This window comes from Cryptomeria japonica, chromosome 10 (genome assembly GCF_030272615.1).
Source record: "Cryptomeria japonica chromosome 10, Sugi_1.0, whole genome shotgun sequence".
Taxonomy (NCBI): domain Eukaryota; kingdom Viridiplantae; phylum Streptophyta; class Pinopsida; order Cupressales; family Cupressaceae; genus Cryptomeria; species Cryptomeria japonica.
This window is the reverse complement of record NC_081414.1, coordinates 783,201,449-783,222,193: the sequence shown is the minus strand read 5'-3', so window position 1 is coordinate 783,222,193 and position 20,745 is coordinate 783,201,449. Positions and strand designations below refer to the sequence as shown.

The window sequence follows — 20,745 nt, the reverse complement described above, 5'->3', positions numbered from 1 at the left end:
GGAACTAAGGCAAAACATACATTCTCATGTCTCATTCCATCGAGAAATTTCCTTCCATCCACCAAACAGATTCTAGCATTCATACAAACTTGACTTTTCAAAGGCTCCTACAAAGGTAACAAGGTTTGCTTCATCCCATTTGCTACAATAGTTTATATATTCTTTCTCCCATCATGTATTTCTTATTTATCAAACTGTCAAGGTCTATCCAACAAAAGGTAAGAGATATCCATAGGCATAATATCACACAAGACTTCATCATGATAATTCCCAATTTTCAATTTCACCAAAAATTGTGCACTTACTAACAACTTATGTTCATCTTGAATCCATGGTATCTAATGAGCCTTAGGGTATTTCAATCTTTCTAAGTTCAACTTAGTCACCATCTCTTGTAAAACAAGGTTATTTGAACTACCACTATCAATAACAACTTTATAGCACTTACTAGATACCTTACATCTGGTCTTGAACAAATTCCTCCTCTACAACCTGGCTCTTCATCTCCTCTAGTATAGCACAAATTGTTGGTATTTTGGTATGGTTTTGTCATTGATGTCAACACCTAGTAAACACTATCAACTCTGGCACTTTGGAGAAATCACCAACATTCACCGGCAAGCAAATGACTCATAAACAGTCACTGATATCTAGTACACCGGTAGGATATAATATTCACCGGAACTTGGAATGGCATGAAAAACACATGGTTATGTCGAAGACATCGTTTGGACACTTTGTCTTGAAGATTTGTTTATTGGCATAGTTGTATTTGCATATTTGCCATTACCGGCAAATAGGTCTAGGTTATACACCGACAAGCTTATCTTTTCTAGATCAGCATGGCACGCTATGGAGATGACTTATTATTGTTGTAAATGTATTAAGATGACATGTTGAATCGGTTATTGCATTGGGCATTAATTTATTAATTGATTTTAATGTAATATCCTTTAGAGCTGACCTACTAAAATTGGTCTTATGTTATGATATAAATGTAAGATCTTATTTGTAAGATCGGATGTGGAATGCGGAAAAGAGTTGTGCGAAGGTATATGCGAAAATAAGTAGAGCTATACATGCAGACATCATTTGAAGATTGAAGGAGGGTTTTGTGAAGACAATCAGAACTATACCAGTATTGAATCCAGCATAGAAAGATGCTAATTTAAACAGTACATTCTTATTGGCTTTAAGCATCCAATTGTAGTCAATGTGACTCCCATTTGTTATTGAGCAGTGAGCTCTAGGCGCTTGGCCTTTTTGCATGTGCAAACCCCATTTGTATGTACTTACTATCTGCAGTAGTATCATCTAATTGTGGGTAAGGTTTTCCATTGTGGTTTTTCCCCTTACAGGGTTTCCACGTACAAGTTTTGGTGTTATGTGTTGTGGATGACTTTGTTCATTTTGTTTCATGCATTAAACCTGACCGATATTGCTATTAACTAATATAACTGTCTACCAGCATAAAAGACTGTTTTACTTGTAGAAAGTATTAAAGTTGTTTAAATTGCTTTTGGTTTAAATTTGTTTAAAAACTGATTCACCCCCCCCCCTCTCAATTGTCTTTGGGACATAACAATTGGTATCAAAGCCTAGTCCTCTTTTGCAGAAGTTTAACAGCTTGAGGAGATCAAATGTCTAGCAACTATTTCAGGAAGGACAGTCCTAAACTTGATGGAACCAACTATGGGATATGGAAGATCAGAATGGAGACACATCTGAATTGCATTGGAAAGGATATCAGGGAGGTTACAAAGAATGGCTACACTGCTCCTACTACAAGTTAGCCCAATCCACCAAATCTGGCTAACAATGAAGAAAACAATTGCAAAGCAAGAGAAGCACTTTTGAGCGCATTATTAGATAAGCAAATCATGGGACTATCTGATAGGTCTACTACTAAAGCTATTTGGGATCATTTGGAAACACTGAATGAAGGAGACTCCATAGTCAAAATTGCAAAACTTGAAAGCTTCTGGGTCAAGTATGAAAATCTGAAAATGGAAGAAGATGAAAGAGTTTATGCTTTTATGGAAAGAGTTAATGAAATTGTTTTGGGTATCAAATGTTGTGGAGGAACCTTAAGTGAAGATGAAATTGTTTAAATTTTTTTAAGAGGATTGCCACCGACATATAAGATAAAAGTTGCTGCTATAAATGAACTAAGAACAATGCCTAACACATCAGTAACTATGGATATATTGATTGGAAAACTTTCAGCATTTGTAATTAAAGAATTTGGTACTGTTGCCACTATAAAAATGAATTATCTTTTAAGGCATCAACATCATATGCACAATCATTTGACAAGTCTGATTGGAAAGCCTTTTATGCAAGAGAACTTGAAGAAAGCGGGAGAGAAAATGAAGAACTTGAAGCACTATTCGCAAGAAAAATGCCTAAAGGTCCAATTGGAAGTAAGTATGAAGGTAAAGCACCCTTTAAATGTTTCAACTATAAAAAGATTGGTCATATGGCCTGAAGATGCCCTGATAAACATGCTAGGCTAAGAGAAGAAACTAGAAGGACATACAAACCTAACCCTGAATATTAGAGATACAAATTTAAGAAAAATAAAGACAAATCTTGTTATCTTGTTGATGAAGGAGTCACTGATGATTCTGATGAGGATCCAACAGACAATGGATGGGTCTTTGTTGCTATAACAGATGATCAACTGACACCTACTATTCAACTAGTAGAGCAGGCCTTGGTAGCTAAAATTAAAATTAAGGATGAATGGATCATTGATTCAGGATGCTCACATCATATGACTAGTGATAACAAGAGTAAATTCCTAACTTTTCAGGAGTATAATGGAGGTCTAGTAAGATTTGGAGATGATAAAGCTTGTTTGATCAAAGGTAAGGGTACAATATCTCTTAATGGTAAGCATAATACTGACAATGTTTACTATGTTGAAGGTTTAAAACATAATCTTTTGAGTGTTGGTCAATTAGTTGAAAAAAGGATTTCAGTTACAATTCAAAAATGGTAAATGCAAAATTATGAACAGAACTGGTTTGGAAATTGCAACCGGTAATCAAACTAGAGGTAACATCTTTCATCTGAATAACAATGAAAAAATATGCTTGATTGCTCATATTGACGAAAGTTGGCTATGGCACAAGAGACTCTATCATGTAAATTTTGATTGCATGGTGAAGATCAGTACCACAAAGGTAGTTGGAGATCTACCTAAGATTATTAAACCTCACAATCCGATATGTAAGGAATGTCAATTTGGAAAACAAGTTAGAGCTACTTTCAAAAGTATTCTAGAAAAATCTAATAATGCTCTTGACTTAATTCATACTGACTTATGTGGTCCAGCTAGAACTAAAAGTTTACAAGGTGATAGATATTTCATGCTAATCATTGATGACTATTCTAGAATGTGTTGGGTTACTTTTCTCAGAGAAAAATCAGAAGCACTTGGGAAATTCAAACTATTCAAAGCAATGGTAGAAAATAAAACCGGTAAGAAAATCAAATGTCTGAGATCAGATCAAGGAGGAGAATTTACATCTAAGGAATTTAATGCATACTGTGAAGTGAATGGAATCAAAAGACAACTATCAGCACCTCGGATACCATAGCAAAATGGAGTTGAAGAGAGGAAAAATAGAACTATCTTAGATGCAGCCAGAAGTATGTTGTCTGAATCAAATCTACCACATGTATATTGGAGAGAAGCAGTAAGTACAACAGTCTATACATTCAATAGAGTTCACATCAAAGGTGAAACCAGTAAGACACCTCATGAACTATGGTTTTGAATTACTCCTACACTTAAATATTTCAGAATATTTGGAACTAAATGCTATATTAAAAGAGATAAGTATATTGGCAAATTTGATCCTAGAAGTGATGAAGGAATATTTCTTGTTTATTCATCTAAGAGTAAGGCATATAGATGTTTTAACAAAAGATTGCAGAAAATTATTGAGAGTACAAATGTAAAGATAGATGAACAATTCAGGGAAACTTGAAGGTATACAGACTCTGAACTGGTAACAAAAATACTGACAAATGAATCTATACAAAATCCACGAGTACAGAATGAAGATCCAATTACACTAGTATCATCTAAAAATTCCACTATAACTGAGGAATAGTAGCAAACAAAGACACCTTGGTATGTAAGACTAAATCACTCTAAAGATCAGATAATTGGAAACAAGCATGAAGGAGTCATGACAAGAGGAAGATTGGAAAATGAAGAGGTATGTCTTATTTCTCAAATTGAACCATCATCTGTTAATGAGGCATGTGAAGATAAATACTGGATTAAAGCTATGGAAGAAGAATTAGAGCAAATTGAGAAGAATAACACTTGGACATTAGTTCCCCGACCTAAAGACAAAAATGTGATTGGAACAAAATGGGTATTCAAAAACAAACTTAATGAAGATGGTAAGGTTATCAGAAACAAAGCAAGACTAGTGTGTAAGGGATATTCTCAGAAAGAAGGAATTGATTATAATGAAACCTTTGCACCAGTAGCTAGAATTGAGGCAATCAGATTATTCTTGGCTTTTGCAGCACACAAGAACTACAAAGTTTATCAAATGGACATTAAATGTGCATTTCTGAATGGATATCTTGAAGAATAAATTTACATTGAACAACCCGATGGATTTTTTTTGATAGAAAATAGAGATATGGTTTGCAGGTTAAGGAAAGCCTTGTATGGATTGAAGCAAGCTCCAAGAGCCTGGTATGCAAGGGTAGATAAGTATCTTTTGAAGATTGGTTTTTCTAAAGGTAAAGAAGACAACAATTTATATTATAAAGTGACTAATGATGACATCTTGGTTATAAAAGTTTTTGTTGATGATATAATCTTTGGAGGAGAAGATAGATTGTGTGAAGACTTTTCTATTGAAATGCAACAAGAATTTGAAATGTCTATGATTGGTGAAATATTTTTTTTTTTACGATTGCAGATTTCACAAACTAATAAATGTATACTCTTGAGTCAATCTAAGTACTTGAAGGAGTTACTAAAGAAATTTGGGATGGAAAACTCTAAACTAGTAATCACACCTATGACTACAAATGACAAATTATCACTAAGAGATGAATCTACACCTGTTAATCCAACTAGGTATAAATCTATGATAGGAGGTTTACTGTATTTAACACAAACAAAACCTGATATCATGAATGCAGTATGTATTGTTTCAATATTTCAAAGTAATGCTAGAGAAAATCATGAATTAGCAGTAAAAAGGATTTTTTGGTTCTTACAAGGCACTACAAATCTTGGATAATGGTATCCTAGAGATGAAAACTTTGAATTATATGCATACACAGATGCAAATTGGGTAGGAGATGTGGATGATAGTAAAAGCACCACAAGTGGAGCGTTCTTTCTTGGAAGCAAACTAATTTCTTGGTTGAGCAAGAAACAAAGTTCTACATCTTTATCAACAACTGAATTAGAATATGTTGCAGCAGCAACAAACTGTACATAGGTATTATGGCTTAAACAAATGTTGAAGGACATAAAAGTAAAATGCAAGGAACCTATAACTATCTATTGTGATAACACGGCAGCAATTGATATATCTAAGAACCCGGTATTACACTCTAAAACAAACATGTTTCTATAAAACTAAAATTTCTAAGGGAAAATGTTGAAGCAAAAGAAATAAAACTAGTTTATGTGAATACAAAAGAGAAGATTGCAGATATTTTTACTAAACCTCTACCTAAGGAGACTTTTGAATATCTCAGAGACTAGCTTGGGGTCATACCCCCACCAGTAGAGACTTAGGAAGTTGATATTTGTCATCAACCAACAAAATTAACAAGAGAAAATCTTTTACTCTGGTCTTTGATGAGGAAGCTACTTCTCAGGGGGAGTAGTTGGTATACTATATTGGTTGGTATTTTGTAAATATTTTTTTTACTTTGGCATTTGATGTCAAATGGGAAAAGATTGGTATATGGAAAAACACAGGAAAAACACAAGGAAGACACATGTTACTCTTAGGGGGAGAGGCTATTACTTTAAGGAGAGACTATTCATATCTGAATTCTGATTATAATTTTCTTTTGGGAAATTATTGGTTTTGGGTATTTGTCATTTCTGTTTTGGCACTTTGATTGTTTTTCCATCTTGTGTTGCCATCAATGCCAAAGGGGGAGATTGTTGGTATTTTGGTATGGTTTTTCCATTGATGTCAACACCTACTAAACACTATCAACTCTAGCACTTTGGAGAAATCAATAATATTCACCGGCAAGCAAATGACTCATAAACAATCACTAATATCTAGTACACCAGTAGGATATAATGTCCACCGGCACTTGGAATGGAATGAAAAACACATGGTTATGTCGAAGACATCATTTGGATACTTTGTCTTGAAGATTTGTTTATTGGCATAGTTTTATTTGCATATTTTCCATTACCAGCAAATAGGTCCAGGTTATACACCAGCAAGCTTATCTTTTCCATATTAGCATGGCACACTATGGAGATGACTTATTATTGTTGTAAATGCATTAAGCCAACATGTTGAATCAGTTATTGCATTGGGCATTAACTTATTTATTGATTTGTAAATTGATTTTATTGTAATATCCTTTAGAGCCGACCTACTAAAATTGGTCTTAGGTTATGATATAAATGTAAGATCTTATTTGTAAGATCGGATGTGGGATGCGGAAAAGAGTTGTGTGAAGGTATATGCGAAATAAGAAGAGCTATACACACATACATCATTTGAAGATTGAAGGAGGGTTTTGTGAAGACAATTAGAACTATACTGATACTTAATCCAGCATAGAAATATGCTAATTTAAGCAATACATTCTCATTGGATTTAACCATCCAATTGTAGTCAATGTGACTCCCATTTGTGATTGAGCAGTGAGCTCTAGGCGCTTGGCCTTTCTACATGTGCAGACCCCATTTGTATACACTTGCTATCTATAGTAGTATCATCTAATTATGGGTAAGGTTTCCCACTATGGTTTTTCCTCTTATAGGGTTTCCACATACAATTTTTAGTTTTATGTGTTGTGGATGAATTTGTTCCTTTTATTTCATGCATTAAACCTTATTGATATTGCTATTAACTGATATAACTGTCTACTGGCATAAAAGACTGTTTTACCGGTACAAAGTATTAAAGTTGTTTAAATTGCTTTTGGTTTAAATTTGTTTGACAACTGATTCACCTCCCCCCCTCTCAATTGTCTCCAGGACCTAACACAAATCTCTCCTCATCATCAAGAATCCTCCATCTTTTAGTTTGTTATCTGATCTAATTGGGCTTTCTTCCACCATGATTATTCTCCTAGTATTACTTATCTTCTTACACTCAAAAGCACAATATCCTTCTCCTCCACACTTAAAGCAAGTACCTCTAAACACTCTCTTGTCTTGCTTCTATCATCGTTTCAAAAATTCTCATTCTAGTAGCCATCAGGTTTTCTTCTCTGGTAGACATTTTTATCCTCCTTTCATTATGAACCACCATCTTTGCTTACTTCCTTGTCCTTGTTTTGATTTTTATAGGTTCCTCTTCCTTCTATATATCCTCTTCCTCCTTGAAATTTTCTTCTGATAAACCTTCCACCTCTAGCTCTTTGTCTCTGCTCATGTCTTTTGTTCAACTTCTCATCCTCTTTCAACGCATATTGATGAGCTTCTTCAACACTCTGCAACTTGATCAAACTAAGTTCGTCTTTTATAGAAATCTGCAATCCATTCAAATATCTTACAACTTCTTCAACTTCATCATCAACATGTCTAGATCTGATATTCAATTTGTAGAACACTTCAGTACGATCCTTTACACTAGATTCCTTTTGTTTCAAGTTTTGCAACTTCTATAACAGATTCACTTGATAATTAGCTAGCATAAACTTTGATTTTAACTTAGCAAAAATCTGATCCCATGTTTTAATCTTCTCTTTACCTCTCCTTTGTCTATCAACTTGCAAATGCTCCCACTAAAGAGATGCATGACCTTTCAACCAGGTACAAGCATACTTCACCTTCCTTTCCTCTTAAGTGCTCTCAAAATTAAAATATTCCTCCATTTCTGAGATCCAATCCATGAACTCATCTGAATCCAACTTCCCATCATGTTCTAGTGGAGTAAAATGTGGTTTATTATTCACCCTACTCAAAACCCTCAACAACAAGTTTCTTCATCTGGATCAATCGTTGATGGATTTACTCGCTCTGTCAGGGCTTCCTCTTCTTCATCTTCACTCACATCTTCAATATATTAGCCTCTTCTCTAGGTTATCTCCATGACTTCCAAATGGGAATAAATTCTTCTCAACATTTCTATCACAACAGGGTCAACATTCCCACACGCTCCATCATTCCTATTTCATCTTTGTGCCATCTTCATGCTAGTCCTCTGTAGCTGCAGGTCGGGTCCAAAATATGCCACCCCACAATAAAATTCTTAGGACAATGAAATCACCAGAATGAAACCTTTCTCTAATACCACTTGGTGCAATCATCGATTAGGAGGGACCTCAAAGAGATCAATCTGAACCGGTCAACAAGAGTAAACACAACGGAAACACAAGGATATGATGGATGTAATGCAGAACAAAATGAATTATAATCAATTGGTAACATCCGGGTTATAACAACCAGCTCACAGGCCTGCTCAAAATGTACTCAATACAGAACAGGTCACAACCGAGACCTCAAAACTTAAGATCTAGTTTCTATGTTCCGTCTACCACCTTAGATACATTCTAGTGCTCAATTACAATGACTTATATGATTCAAAGGAATTTGGTTGGCCAAAAAAAGGACCAAACACTGAAGAACAAGACCAAACGTGTGAAACCAACAAGGTCGGCCTTCGTCAAAGACATTCCTCAAAAAAATCCAAAGGATGAAGTGTAGATCTTAGGGAAGGTCGGCCACATGCCAAGGAATATCAGGATAAACACTCATAGCTCGCAAGCTACGAAAAGGATCCAATAGATCATCAATGCAAATAGGTCCAAGCAACCGATATCAAAAAACTATCACCGAAACTGGTAGCGATAACTTACTGAAAAATGATCCAAATGCTTCATGGTTTGGGAATAAGGAAGATGATCAAGTCTTCAAGTAAAATCCAACTCCATAGGTTCAGATGAGCCAAAGCCAGAAAATACAAAAAGAAATCCTAAAACTGCAAAATAGAAAGAAGAACAAAAAAAAGAAGGGTAAAAGCACAAAACTGTGTCACGTTTCAGGCTAACTTATCAGCACAAGTGAATTTAAGCAATTCTAGCTACAAAATAATTTTAGTCAAACATATGGTCTATATAGATTCATTATAGCTAACTTATATATGAGACACAACTTTTCCAATTGGAAGTGTCTACTAAATGTATATTTTATACTACTTTTGGTCTAATTAAAAAAATAAAATAAAACTCGATGTTTCAACAACTCCCACTCTTATAAATAATATTTTTTTGAAATGTAAAAATACCCTTTTATAGATCTATAATTGAATTTTCCAAAATATATATCTTTTAATATTGTAATTAGTTTTTATGTTTTATATTTTGTTTTTATTGAAAGTAGGTCATCAACATTAAAATATAAGGTTTATTATCTTGTCAAGGAAAAATACTAAAATTTATCCAAAAAAAAAAGAAAAAAATATGATGCAGTAGAGAAAAGAATCTATGTCAAGATGATATAATTCTTTTATGATTTGGATAATTAATTAAGAAAAAAGGTGGTGGAAATTGGAAACAGTTATATTTTAGCACATACAACTTTTCAAATTTAATGAAAAATATATATTTATAAAAAATAGTAAAAAATATATCCATGCACTAAAGTTTCAAGTTATCAATATACCAAAAAAAATTCAAGAAAAAAAAGTAAATTTTACTAAATAAAGTGTGGTGGCTTGAATAACTTCAATTTCAACATTTTTCCAGCAACTATATTATAGTGTTTACTTTATAAAAAACTATATTCAAATAATTTTTTAAATTTTTGTTAAAATTACAAACTTAAAATAGACATAAGAATATAAATTTGATTACACTACATCATTTCAAAATTCAAAACATATATTTCACTTTCTTTTGTTTTAATTTAAAAAGTTGAATCAACATATAAAAGTGTGACACAACTTTGTACTTTTACCTAGAAATATTTTTGGTTGATGCAAGATTCTCAAGAATCGAGTATGGTGCTGCATTAGATACACTAAAAAATAGACTGGGAAAATGGGTGGTAGAGTATTGGGGTCCAAAACAAAGGACCTATTCTTGAAATGAACATATGACAACTCTTAAGTTGTGGGTTGAACAATTAAATCATAGAGTAGGATAGGGCTAAAATAGGTTTGAATTGATAGAGGAGGAAGCACACTAAAGTTAGGACCCAAATAGAGTGTGAAATTGTAATTGAGTATACTTTACTATACTATGAAGTCATAACTAGAAATTGGTATACTAGTGCTTATTATTAATTTTTTTTATTAATGGCTTTAAAAATAATATTCCACTAAACTTTTTATGCTCATTTATAAAGAGATGATACCAATTGATAACTTGGAAAAAAAAATATATAGTTTTGGGTTTTGTATTACTATTCATATATATATTTAGTATCACTAATGATGTAAGGTATTAGGATGAAAATATCTTTAGGGGAATACTCAATTCAACTATTTGTTTCTTGTATGACAATTCTACAATGTTCTAGGCTCTAAATTTTTGGTTCTCAACATTGTATAATAAAGAGAAATGAAACTTTTTTTAGATTCTTATGTAAGGTAAGTTTGATCTCATAGCTCTCTTTATTACATATTTGTTCAATATTCTAATAAGAACCTAAAGGACTATCCTTCTAAACTTATTATAGTGTAAAGAGTAAATCGATTACCTTACCTTATGCATTGGATAGTTTACCATCATGATTCTTTTACCATAGTATTTCTCTATCCATCTTAATCAATATTGTCTCTCTAAGGATTTTTGATTGTATGTAAAAAATAATTCACAACTGACCCTTACTAAATTAAACAAGAAAAGATGAAAACTATTAAATTAACAATAAACAAAATTTTTTATAAAAAATTAAAGGTAAAAATTAAGTGTTATTTTAATATGTAGTAAATAAAAAGGATTGGAACTAAAATTAAATAGTTTTTATATGAGTAAATAAATTATTAAAATTAAAAGTAAAAATTAAGTGTTCATTTTAATATGTAGTAAATAAAAAGGATTGGAACTAAAATTAAATAGTTTTTATATGAGTAAAAAGCTCCGCATCTTTTTTTTTATTAATCTATTTGTGTTATTATGTGTGTAGTAGTGTAACAAATATACATTAAAGATAATATGCATGGAGAAAAATGAAGTAACTCTAAAACTCAAAACTAAACATAGTAAAATAGTAAATAAATTATTGAAATGATTATTTTAGTTAATTGTTAAATTTTTTTATATTATTAAAAAAATTATTTATCAAATAATGTTAGAAATTAAAACAACTAGAAAAATATTAATTTTTTATATCCATAAACTCATGTTCCTATGTGGATGCTTAATTCCATTTTGCTTAAATTTAAGTATTTAACGGTTACCATGCAACTTTAAAATTATGAAAAAAAGGATAATTTAGAATCTTTTTCTATTTTGGTGGAACAACTATTGTTTATGAATTAGAAATAAGCTGTGGAAAAAAGGGTCCGTTGGAAATAACCAACGAGGACTACTTATTAACAAAAATGTCACGTGGCTTCACAATTTGCTTTCCCTTTTAAAGATTTTATTTCTATATTTTAAACTTTTGTATTCACTATCATGGAATCTGGAGGTGTCCTCACCGAAGCGAGACTAATCCCCCAGTGTGTACAACCCACTCACAAGGTAGCAACACACACAGAGTTAACACAGCCGGGGACTCGAACTCAAGACCATGGGGAGCATACCCACGCCTTAAGTTGCGATCCACGACCAGGTGAGCTAGGGCCGAAGCCCATATATTTTAAACTTCATTTTACCATACTTGTACATATACAAGGTGTTCCTCATTTGAACACGTGGCAAGAGCTTAGTGCCAGAATATAAATACCTTCACATATTCATTATTATAATTCCATAACACATCTTCAACACCACCTATTGTTTGGCGAATTTGGTACCAGTGGATATTGGAGGAGTTCGAGCAAATGCATCGCTATCATCGTCGTCTACCTCACTTACCAACACCTGTAGAGACCTTGGAATCTTTGGCACATGGGCCTCCATCGTGCCTTCCAGTATCTTCACCACTTCACTCATGCTCGGCCTCTCATTCTCATTGTCTTGAATGCACAGCCCAGCCACCACAGCGCTTCTCTTCACCTCTTTCATATCCGCCTCACTTGCTATCCTTGAATCCACAACATCTATTATGTTTCCCCTCTGAATTTGAGATAAAACCCAGGTAGGAAAGTACAACCGACTTTCCTCCACCGCTAAAACCAGATTTCTTCGGCCTGATATAATTTCGAACATAATCATGCCAAAACTGTATACTTCTGCCTTTGGAGTGATAGGAAGGCCTGAGATCCACTCTGGAGCCAAGTACCCTTGAGTTCCCCTTGTGGTTGTCAGTACGCGGCTGAAATCTCTGCCCACCAGCTTTGCCAGCCCAAAATCAGCTATCTTTGGGCGGAAGTCGCCGTCCAACAGAATGTTTTCAGGCTTAATATCGCAGTGAATAATGCGATCCCTGCATTCTTCGTGGAGATAAACTAATCCTCGCGCAGTTCCCAGTGCGATCTTGAACCGAGTCTTCCATTCCAACACCTTCTTTGCTTCTTCTGACTATGAGAAGAGGAATGAATTCAGGGAGCCATTGGGCATGTAGGAATACACCAATAACCTACATGAACGTTCTACGCAGAATCCCCGCAAGCTGACAAGATTCACATGCTGTAGGCTACCGATGGTGCTTATTTCCGCACGGAATTGCTTTTCTCCTTGCATGGAACCCTCCAATCTTTTCACCGCAACAAGCGTGTTGTCTGCCAGAGTTCATTTGAACACGGACCCGAATCCTCGGCTCCCCAGCTTATGCTTGAAATTTTCAGTTGCAATACGTAGCTCTTTGTAAGTGAACATTTTGAGCGTTATTGGCACGTCCTCTTCAACACTCTCCTCCCGCAGTCTTTGATTTTTCCACAGAAGAAATGAGGCAAAGAACAGAACTAAAACAATAGAGAAAGTTGTAGGAAGTGAAAGGAAAAGACGAGAAGTTTTGTTGCTTTGATGTGATGTCAAGTGCGGCAACTCAGAAGCAGCCAGCCTAACAAAGACGGATTGGCCCTCCGGCGAAACACGCACTCTCAATAAATCTCCAAACCACAATCTACAAACGGGTGGATCAGAAATAGCGAAAGCAAAGGCTGTGCAGGAGCAATTTTTTAGACAACCTGTCCGGCAGCTATACTGTGTTGGCTCGTTGTTGTAAAAGACAGCTTCCATTTCGGGAAAGTATTGGTTCTTGGCTTCCAGGAAGCCGTCGGTTGTGCCCTCTGTGACAGAGCATTGCAGGGGTCTTCACTTAACACATCCGTTTGACCACCAGCTACAACCGCTTGAGTCGTGCTTGGGTGTGAAACCTTGTAAACAACTACACACATCATTCGAATTGCACAGTCCATACGCCCCACGGATATTGTAATCACTGCATTGACCGAGGTATGTCGACCACCTCAGACTCCGTGTACCGTCATGCATCCAGAAGTGGAGCTGAAATTCGCCGTTCTCATCTAACAGGTACCACCCTGCGAGGGTATGATCTATTGGGTTTATGCTAAAATTAATGTATATTCTTGAAGGAGATAGCCTTACAAAGGACATTTGTAACCTCTTCTCACCTGACATCTCTGGAATCTTGGCGAATTGGTTGCCAGTCCACTCTCCGCTAGAACCATAGACCACGCTCTTGTTATAGACCAACTTCATCTCCATTTTTCCTGGAGACTTGTCCATTTCCAAAGAGAATAACCCAACTGCAGGATCCACAGAACTCATCCAGGATGTTAGCTTCATGCCCTTCCACATCTTCATGTTGGGCAACCATGTATTTCCCGGATGTGCGAAACTTTCCCAGGCAATCTGAGTTTGGTTGTGGGCGTCCAGCAGAATGAAATTACCAGAGTCCATTATCACAGCACGGGACCCTTTCGGGCTAGCGTCAGTTGACCAAACTGACAGACCATTTCCATCAAACAAGTTAAGATATCCATCGCGCGAAAATTTAAGAACACCGGGCATGCTTCTGATAGGATTTTCTCTGTTAGCCACCCAAACAATGGCCTTCTGAGAGATTGGCGCATACCAGATGCCAATATACCATTTATTCGTTCCTACCGGACTGAAAAATCCCAAAGTAAACGTGCGATTCTTTGACGCCATGGTCTGATTTCCAGTGAGCGAATCGCCTAAAAGAAACGTATCTCCACCATCCACTGCTAATGATATGCCATTATGCAGTTCAATAATCATGATGATGGCTAGTAACAAATATTTCATCGCCATTTAGATAATCGGAGTATTTGTATTTTTGGATTGAAGTAGTACATAAATGCTCCTATGTTTATACTATATTTTTCCTGCTTAAATAGAAACTAAACAGGTTACACATTCAATGAACATGGCCGAGATACTGTGCCGTTGATCCCACGCAAGATGAATAAAAACGACCGACCTCTTTGTGCCAATAAATCCAAACGTTCAGGATGTGAATATACAGTTGGATAAAGCGGTCATTTTAATCCATTCAATAAATTCAGAGGGCGTAGGTTTCACGTGTTTTGCACACTAAGTGTTTTTCTACACTGGGATAGAACACTTTTACCTAATTGTTGAAGACTGAATCAAAGTCCAAATCTTTCTGTGCCAGACGGAAGTGACCCTTTCCTTTACACGCGAAAACAACTGTATGCTTTGATGAACATGAAATTGCATTAACAATTGTTTATTCAAGTAGTTGTTAGAAATTATGTATGCTCTTTTCTTTGTTCTTGGGGTCAATTGCAATTAATATTTTAATATAATGATTTCTTTATAAGAGTGTGACTTTTCATTATATTATTTGCTTTATCAATCAATAGATATTTATATCAATTTATAAATTTTTTATTCATCACTATCATTTAATTACAAGGATCTAAATTTGATTTAGAATATTTCTTTAGTAGATATTAATCTTGAATTTTTAAAATTTGAGAATTTAACTTTACACGTTACTTATTTTTTTACAAGTAGTTGTTCAAGTCAACCTATTATGTATTTGTGTTGAATTGTGTGCTATGACTATTGTACTCACATTTATTCAATCATTTCAGATGACTTAGGAATCAAGGCAAAGAGTTTATCATAGACCATTTATGATATAATAATAATGCAATTATAATATATTTTTGAATGAATAAACTTCAATTACATTTTATACACTAAAAGGATAATACTATATTATTCACAAAAAAGGGGGTGAGTAGTAGAAGGAAAACCCTCAAAGTCTAAGAAGTGAAAAAACATTTGGTTTTCCCCATACATTAATGCAAATGGCACAATTGTCAAATAGTGAAAGAACCTTCTTCATCTGTAGGTCGTTGAACACGAGAAAAAGAAATAAAAAATCTAGGTGACAAAACTTTCTAGAATATGGCTAGTTGGAGTTATTGCGATCATGAGAAGAGGTAAAAGGAAGCCAAGAGTGCTAAGAAAAAATATGATCAACATAATACCTTGTTCTTTTAAGCTAAGAGCCATAAGATTAGGAGGTGTTATTCCTTTAAGTATGTTGGATATGTTTTAGTTTCTGCCCACATGGTGGGAAGTGATCCTAATCGGAAAGAAAAGATAATGAACATATGCAATGTAAAGAGGAAATAATTTTTAGAGCATTGAAGATAATCTCTACCCTACAACTATGCAAGGTAAAATTGAAATAGAAGCTAAACATATCTCTTAATACAATTGTCTAAAATAAAAATAGGTTAAGCCTAAAAATATTTATGAATCCAAGTGAAACCTCTTGACCAATGACGTGGAGATAAAAAAATAATTTTGAAAATCTCAAGTTTCTCATGAAATGGGTGACAAGAATTAAGAATTCCTAAATGACATATATGATAACTTAGTGAAAAACCTTGATAAAGAATGCACTAAGAAAAACTGGTTTGCTTGAGTTGAAGAATAGACAACCAAACACTATACAACCTACATTTCCAAGTTCCTATTAAGAATTAGAGCTACCAATGATAATTTAACTAGGTTGCCACAATGAGATGATGCTAAGCCATAAATAGTCATTGAAAGGTCTATAAGTACAATTTGGTGTATTGAGATACCATTTCTAACACTGTTACCATGAATTAAATATGCTAATCCCAATTTTATGAATGATGTGTGGAGAAATGACATCAATCACAATTTGATATATCTCATGATCCTGGTCAAAAATATTTTTTTTAAATTTATCCTTCGTATAATAAATTTTTTATATTTCCATTAAAATATTTAGAATCATTTTACCTCTATTTTAAAAATCTTCAAATCATAAACACAAGGGCTTTGTCTATGAGATAGTTTTGATAAGAAATATTGATTACCTTATGTTTGTAGGTATTCAAGGTCCCTTTTGAGACACTAAATTACGTAGAAATTTAAACTTATATAAAAAAGTGAATACCTCTTTATTATCTTGCAACTAGAACATTACAACAAGAGTAAATTTTTTTATGATGTTACTGTAATTTAATATTCACATATGAATTCATGCTGTAGCGTCGTAAATTGTATGCACTTGCTAGGGTGGTACAATTTCACACCTAGTTTAGCACCCGCCTTGGCGCATTTTGCATTTTGCATCACATTTCCCCTTTAGCACTTAATTAATCAAATTAATTAGGTCTAAGGTCCTATTTTATCATCTCCTATATCATAAAGTTGGGCCCTTTCATTAAAGTGTGCCCTTTTCATTTTATTCCTCCAATACATCATTTAATCAAAAACCCTGATTAGGTCCTATTTCGAACTTGGGGGCTTGATTTCGAGGGTCAAAACATCTCGAAATCACCTGTAACTTCAGGATTCTCTCTAAAATCATCATATCCGACGGCCCTGAAAATTTGGTGAAAAGTTGTCGGGACCGTGGCGCCCGGAGTGCACATGGTCCCGGACATTTTTCCCGAAATTTTAGGAGCACGATCCAATCATAAAATAAAGCTTAACCCCAAGAAATTGGCGGGATATTCAATCTCTAGGTCGGCCAAAAGACGAAATTATGATCTAGGGTTTCCTACATAAGAGCTCTCTTTCTTCATTTGAAAGGATCCGATTTTTGATTTTGAGGACCTCATATGCAGCGAAAGAGCAGATCTTTGAAGAATTCAACAACATTCAACATCCATCTATCAAGCATTCATCAATTTCAATCATTCATTTAGGGCTTGGAAGACATTGAAGAACAATAGGAGATTACCGACTGAAGATTGGCTTGTACTCCTCCCTTGAGGGTTGGGTATGATTTCATGTTGTTTTCATGCCTTTGCATAAGCTTCAATATATCACTTATTCATTCTTTAGATCATTTTGCATCTTGATTTGGAGCATTTACATTATCATTTACAAGCAATTAGGGTTTACTTTCTAGGTTGCTCTAGTTTGCTTTCTTGCATTTTAGGACCTTGCACACACACTAGGTCTGCACACACAATACATTTTACAATACAACTTGGCTATTCGTGGAGGTGGAAATCACCGAAGCGGGGGTTTGACTAAGGCAAAACCCTATATAGCCACCCAAACACCTTTTCAGATATAAGTGCAGGTTTCGAGACTCGGACGATGCCGCAAGTTACAGATCCAGAAGAAGCAGACGGAAACCAAACAACACACCAAGTTTCAGAGCAAAAGACCAGGACAGGGGCGTGGGCCGCCCTGGTCCTACCAGGACAGGGGCGCTGGGCGCCCTGGTCCCTGGGACAGGGGCACTGGGCGCCCTGGTCCTCCTGACAGACAGCATTTTCAACATTTTTGACAGCTTTTGCAGAGTGCAAAACAGCAGTTTTCAGAGCAGTTTTAGGGGCAGAATCAAGACAGTGGCGCCCGCGCTCCCGTCCCGAACATTTTCAGTCAGATTTTAACTCCGGGTACGCATTTTTATTCTTGTCTTATCCTTGTGTTTACAGCTTTCCATTGTTTAAGTTCAATTCTACAATCTTGCTATTAGTTCGTACTTGCACTTTGGGGTTAGGGATTGAACTTGCATCATTTTATCTTTCAATTGCAACAAAGGAATAGAAATCCTAATAGGTAGCCCGTGGCTCTCTCTTTCACAAAAAGAAGTAGCCAATTGTGTGATATCTCTAGGCTCTTTCGTATTCCACAAATGTGTGATTGAAAGTGAGATTAGGGCATGCTTACTTAGTGTCACTTTTTCCCCCACACATTTTGGTGAACCCGACGTGAACTCCAATCTTCTCTAATTCTGATTTATGTTTTCAAATTTGAGTGTTTATGCTATTTCAAATTCAAATTTGTATTTACAAGTTTTAATTTCTTGCAATATTAAAAAAATCTAGAGGAAATTTTTGCTAAAACCCTAATTTTTCAATTCAAAGTTGAACTTGTGGATAGCTTAATTTTGGTCAATAATTTCAAATCTGATTTAGGAACTCATTTGAATCATCTACATTCTAAGTGCTTGCATTGAACATTTCCTTCTATTTTGCGTGTGTTATCATTTGAAAGAGGAAAATTGTTGTCATGATGCATTCATTTCATAGATGTGATAATGGGTTAGCTTCCCTTGTTTCAATTTTTCCTTCTCCTAAAGAACTTCCCCCTATCTATAACAACATTTTAGTGCCTAAAAGAGTTTCTATCAATCCCTTTGAGACTCTCCCATACTCTAAGGATGAAGACTTTAAGAGTGATCTTGACAATTCTCCTAAAATGTGCCCTTCCTATTTAGCTATCCTAGAGGAAGAGAATGATATCATAAACACCTTTCTTAATGTTACTTCACCTTCCTTCCATGATGCCTCTCTAAGTGAAAAGGTATTGATGGAAATTGATTTATTTTCTCCTAAAGTTGGTCCTTCCAATGGGGGCATGTTAGTGCAACAAGAGGTTATGAACACTTCTTTCAAAGATCTCAAGCATGAATCTTTGGAGAAATATGTTCATGTTCCTCCTAAAAAACACTCCCTTCATGAGGATCCTTTTGTGCAAGAAGATGACATTATCCTTACATTTCCTAGTGATGGCATTTCCTTTTCCAACAAAATTCCCACTAGAGATGATGAATTAATGATAAATGCTTACCCTTCTCCTAAAGTTTGTCTTACCCATAAGCATCCCTTAGAGAAAGAAGATGAAATAATAAGCAATTTCCTTAATTCTCTCTCCCTCTCAAAAGTGAGACTTTAGAGAGTAATGTTGATCCTTCTCCTAGAGAGTTTATTCCCCATGTAGATCCTTTGATGATAGAGGATGATATGACCTTTCCTAGTATTACTCTTCCTACTAGAACATCAGTGCCTACCCCTTGTCTCTCTCCTAAAATTGATTTAATCCGTGATAAGATTTTAGTGCAAGAGAAGACTATCAATAATTCTTCCAACACTTTTGTGCTTTCCCCTAAACCATCCTCAATCAATTTGATACGTGTGAATGAAACACCTAACAAACCTCTCTTCACTGTCCAAGGTGCTTGTCCTTCTCAAAATTCTCAACCTTTAAATAAGCCTATCTTAGTGGTTCAAGGTGGTTATGCTAATGATTCGTTTTGCACTCCTAAGAAACCTGTTATTACTGTGCAAGGAGGTTATTCTACTAAAAGCCCTTATGAGTATGCTAAGCAATTGACTAGAGAGAGTTATCATGTGGTTGCCCATACTTATAACACAAGAAACAATAGGCAACCTAATCCTCCTCCAGTTATCCCAACTTCACTTCCTCCTTCCCAACCTATTCTTCTGCAAGCTCCACGTATTTCACAAATGCTTAGTAAGGAATATGATCTCATAGAACAACTTAAAACTACCCCTGCTAAGATATCCCTTTGGGATTTAATCCAAACTTCTTCTACTCATCATGGAATGTTACAAGATGCCTTGAAAGATTTGAGTGTTCCTCCACCTAATACATCTAGTAATATAGTTTCTTTGGTTAACTCTGTGATGAATCCTAAAGCTCAAATTGTGTTTACCCAAGATGAGTTGCCTACTAATGAAATTCAACATCAATATGATCCCTTGATGATTGTGGTTATCATAAATGACACTGCTATAAGACGAACACTGGTAGATAATGGCTCTGGCCTTAATGTGTGTAGCATTAATCTATTGCATAAGATGAATGTGGATACATCCCTTATTGAGCCTGACTCTCGTCCCATTTGAGGCTTTGATAATGTGGCTAAGTCTTCATTAGGTATTATCACCTTACCTGTCACAGTGGGACCTGTTACTTTGCCTACTCCTATCCATGTTATGTCGGGAAATCTAACATACAACTTGTTATTAGGGAGACCTTGGATTCACAGTATGCAAGCTGTCCCCTCTACATTGCATAGACAAGTTAAATTCATTTATAACAATAAGACATATACCTTGATAGGTGATACTAATTTTCAATCTTGTTTGCAAACATCTACTTCCAAAGGGAGTTCTTCTAAGCCTTCCTCTTCTAGTGATGACTCTTTGAACAAGATACTTATGGATGAAT

The 20,745-nt window shown here is 35.0% G+C and overlaps 2 protein-coding genes across 2 annotated transcripts; both read right to left on the bottom strand.

Moving 5' to 3' along the window:
• Window positions 1-12,135: 12,135 nt before the first annotated feature.
• On the bottom strand, window positions 12,136-13,485 carry LOC131039278 (G-type lectin S-receptor-like serine/threonine-protein kinase At2g19130). Its single transcript, XM_057966520.2, has 2 exons — window positions 13,048-13,485; window positions 12,136-12,825 (listed from the first exon to the last, which is right to left on the bottom strand). The coding sequence occupies exons 1-2, from the start codon at window positions 13,483-13,485 to the stop codon at window positions 12,136-12,138; spliced, it is 1,128 nt and encodes a 375-aa protein (XP_057822503.2).
• A 75-nt stretch (window positions 13,486-13,560) lies between these two features.
• On the bottom strand, window positions 13,561-14,544 carry LOC131034910 (G-type lectin S-receptor-like serine/threonine-protein kinase At4g27290). The gene has a single exon (XM_057966522.1). It carries the CDS (start codon window positions 14,542-14,544, stop codon window positions 13,561-13,563), a length of 984 nt encoding a protein of 327 aa, XP_057822505.1.
• Between the last annotated feature and the right edge of the window lie 6,201 nt (window positions 14,545-20,745).

Excerpts from the sequence above, each read along its gene's own strand:
- LOC131039278 (XM_057966520.2), bottom strand. The coding sequence starts at position 13,485 with ATGGAAGCTGTCTTTTACAACAACGAGCCAACACAGTATAGCTGCCGG. Across the intron at positions 12,826-13,047 it reads GGAGCCGAGGATTCGGGTCC|TCAGAAGAAGCAAAGAAGGT; the intron begins GTGTTCAAATGA and ends CTCTTCTCATAG.
- LOC131034910 (XM_057966522.1), bottom strand. The coding sequence starts at position 14,544 with ATGGCGATGAAATATTTGTTACTAGCCATCATCATGATTATTGAACTG.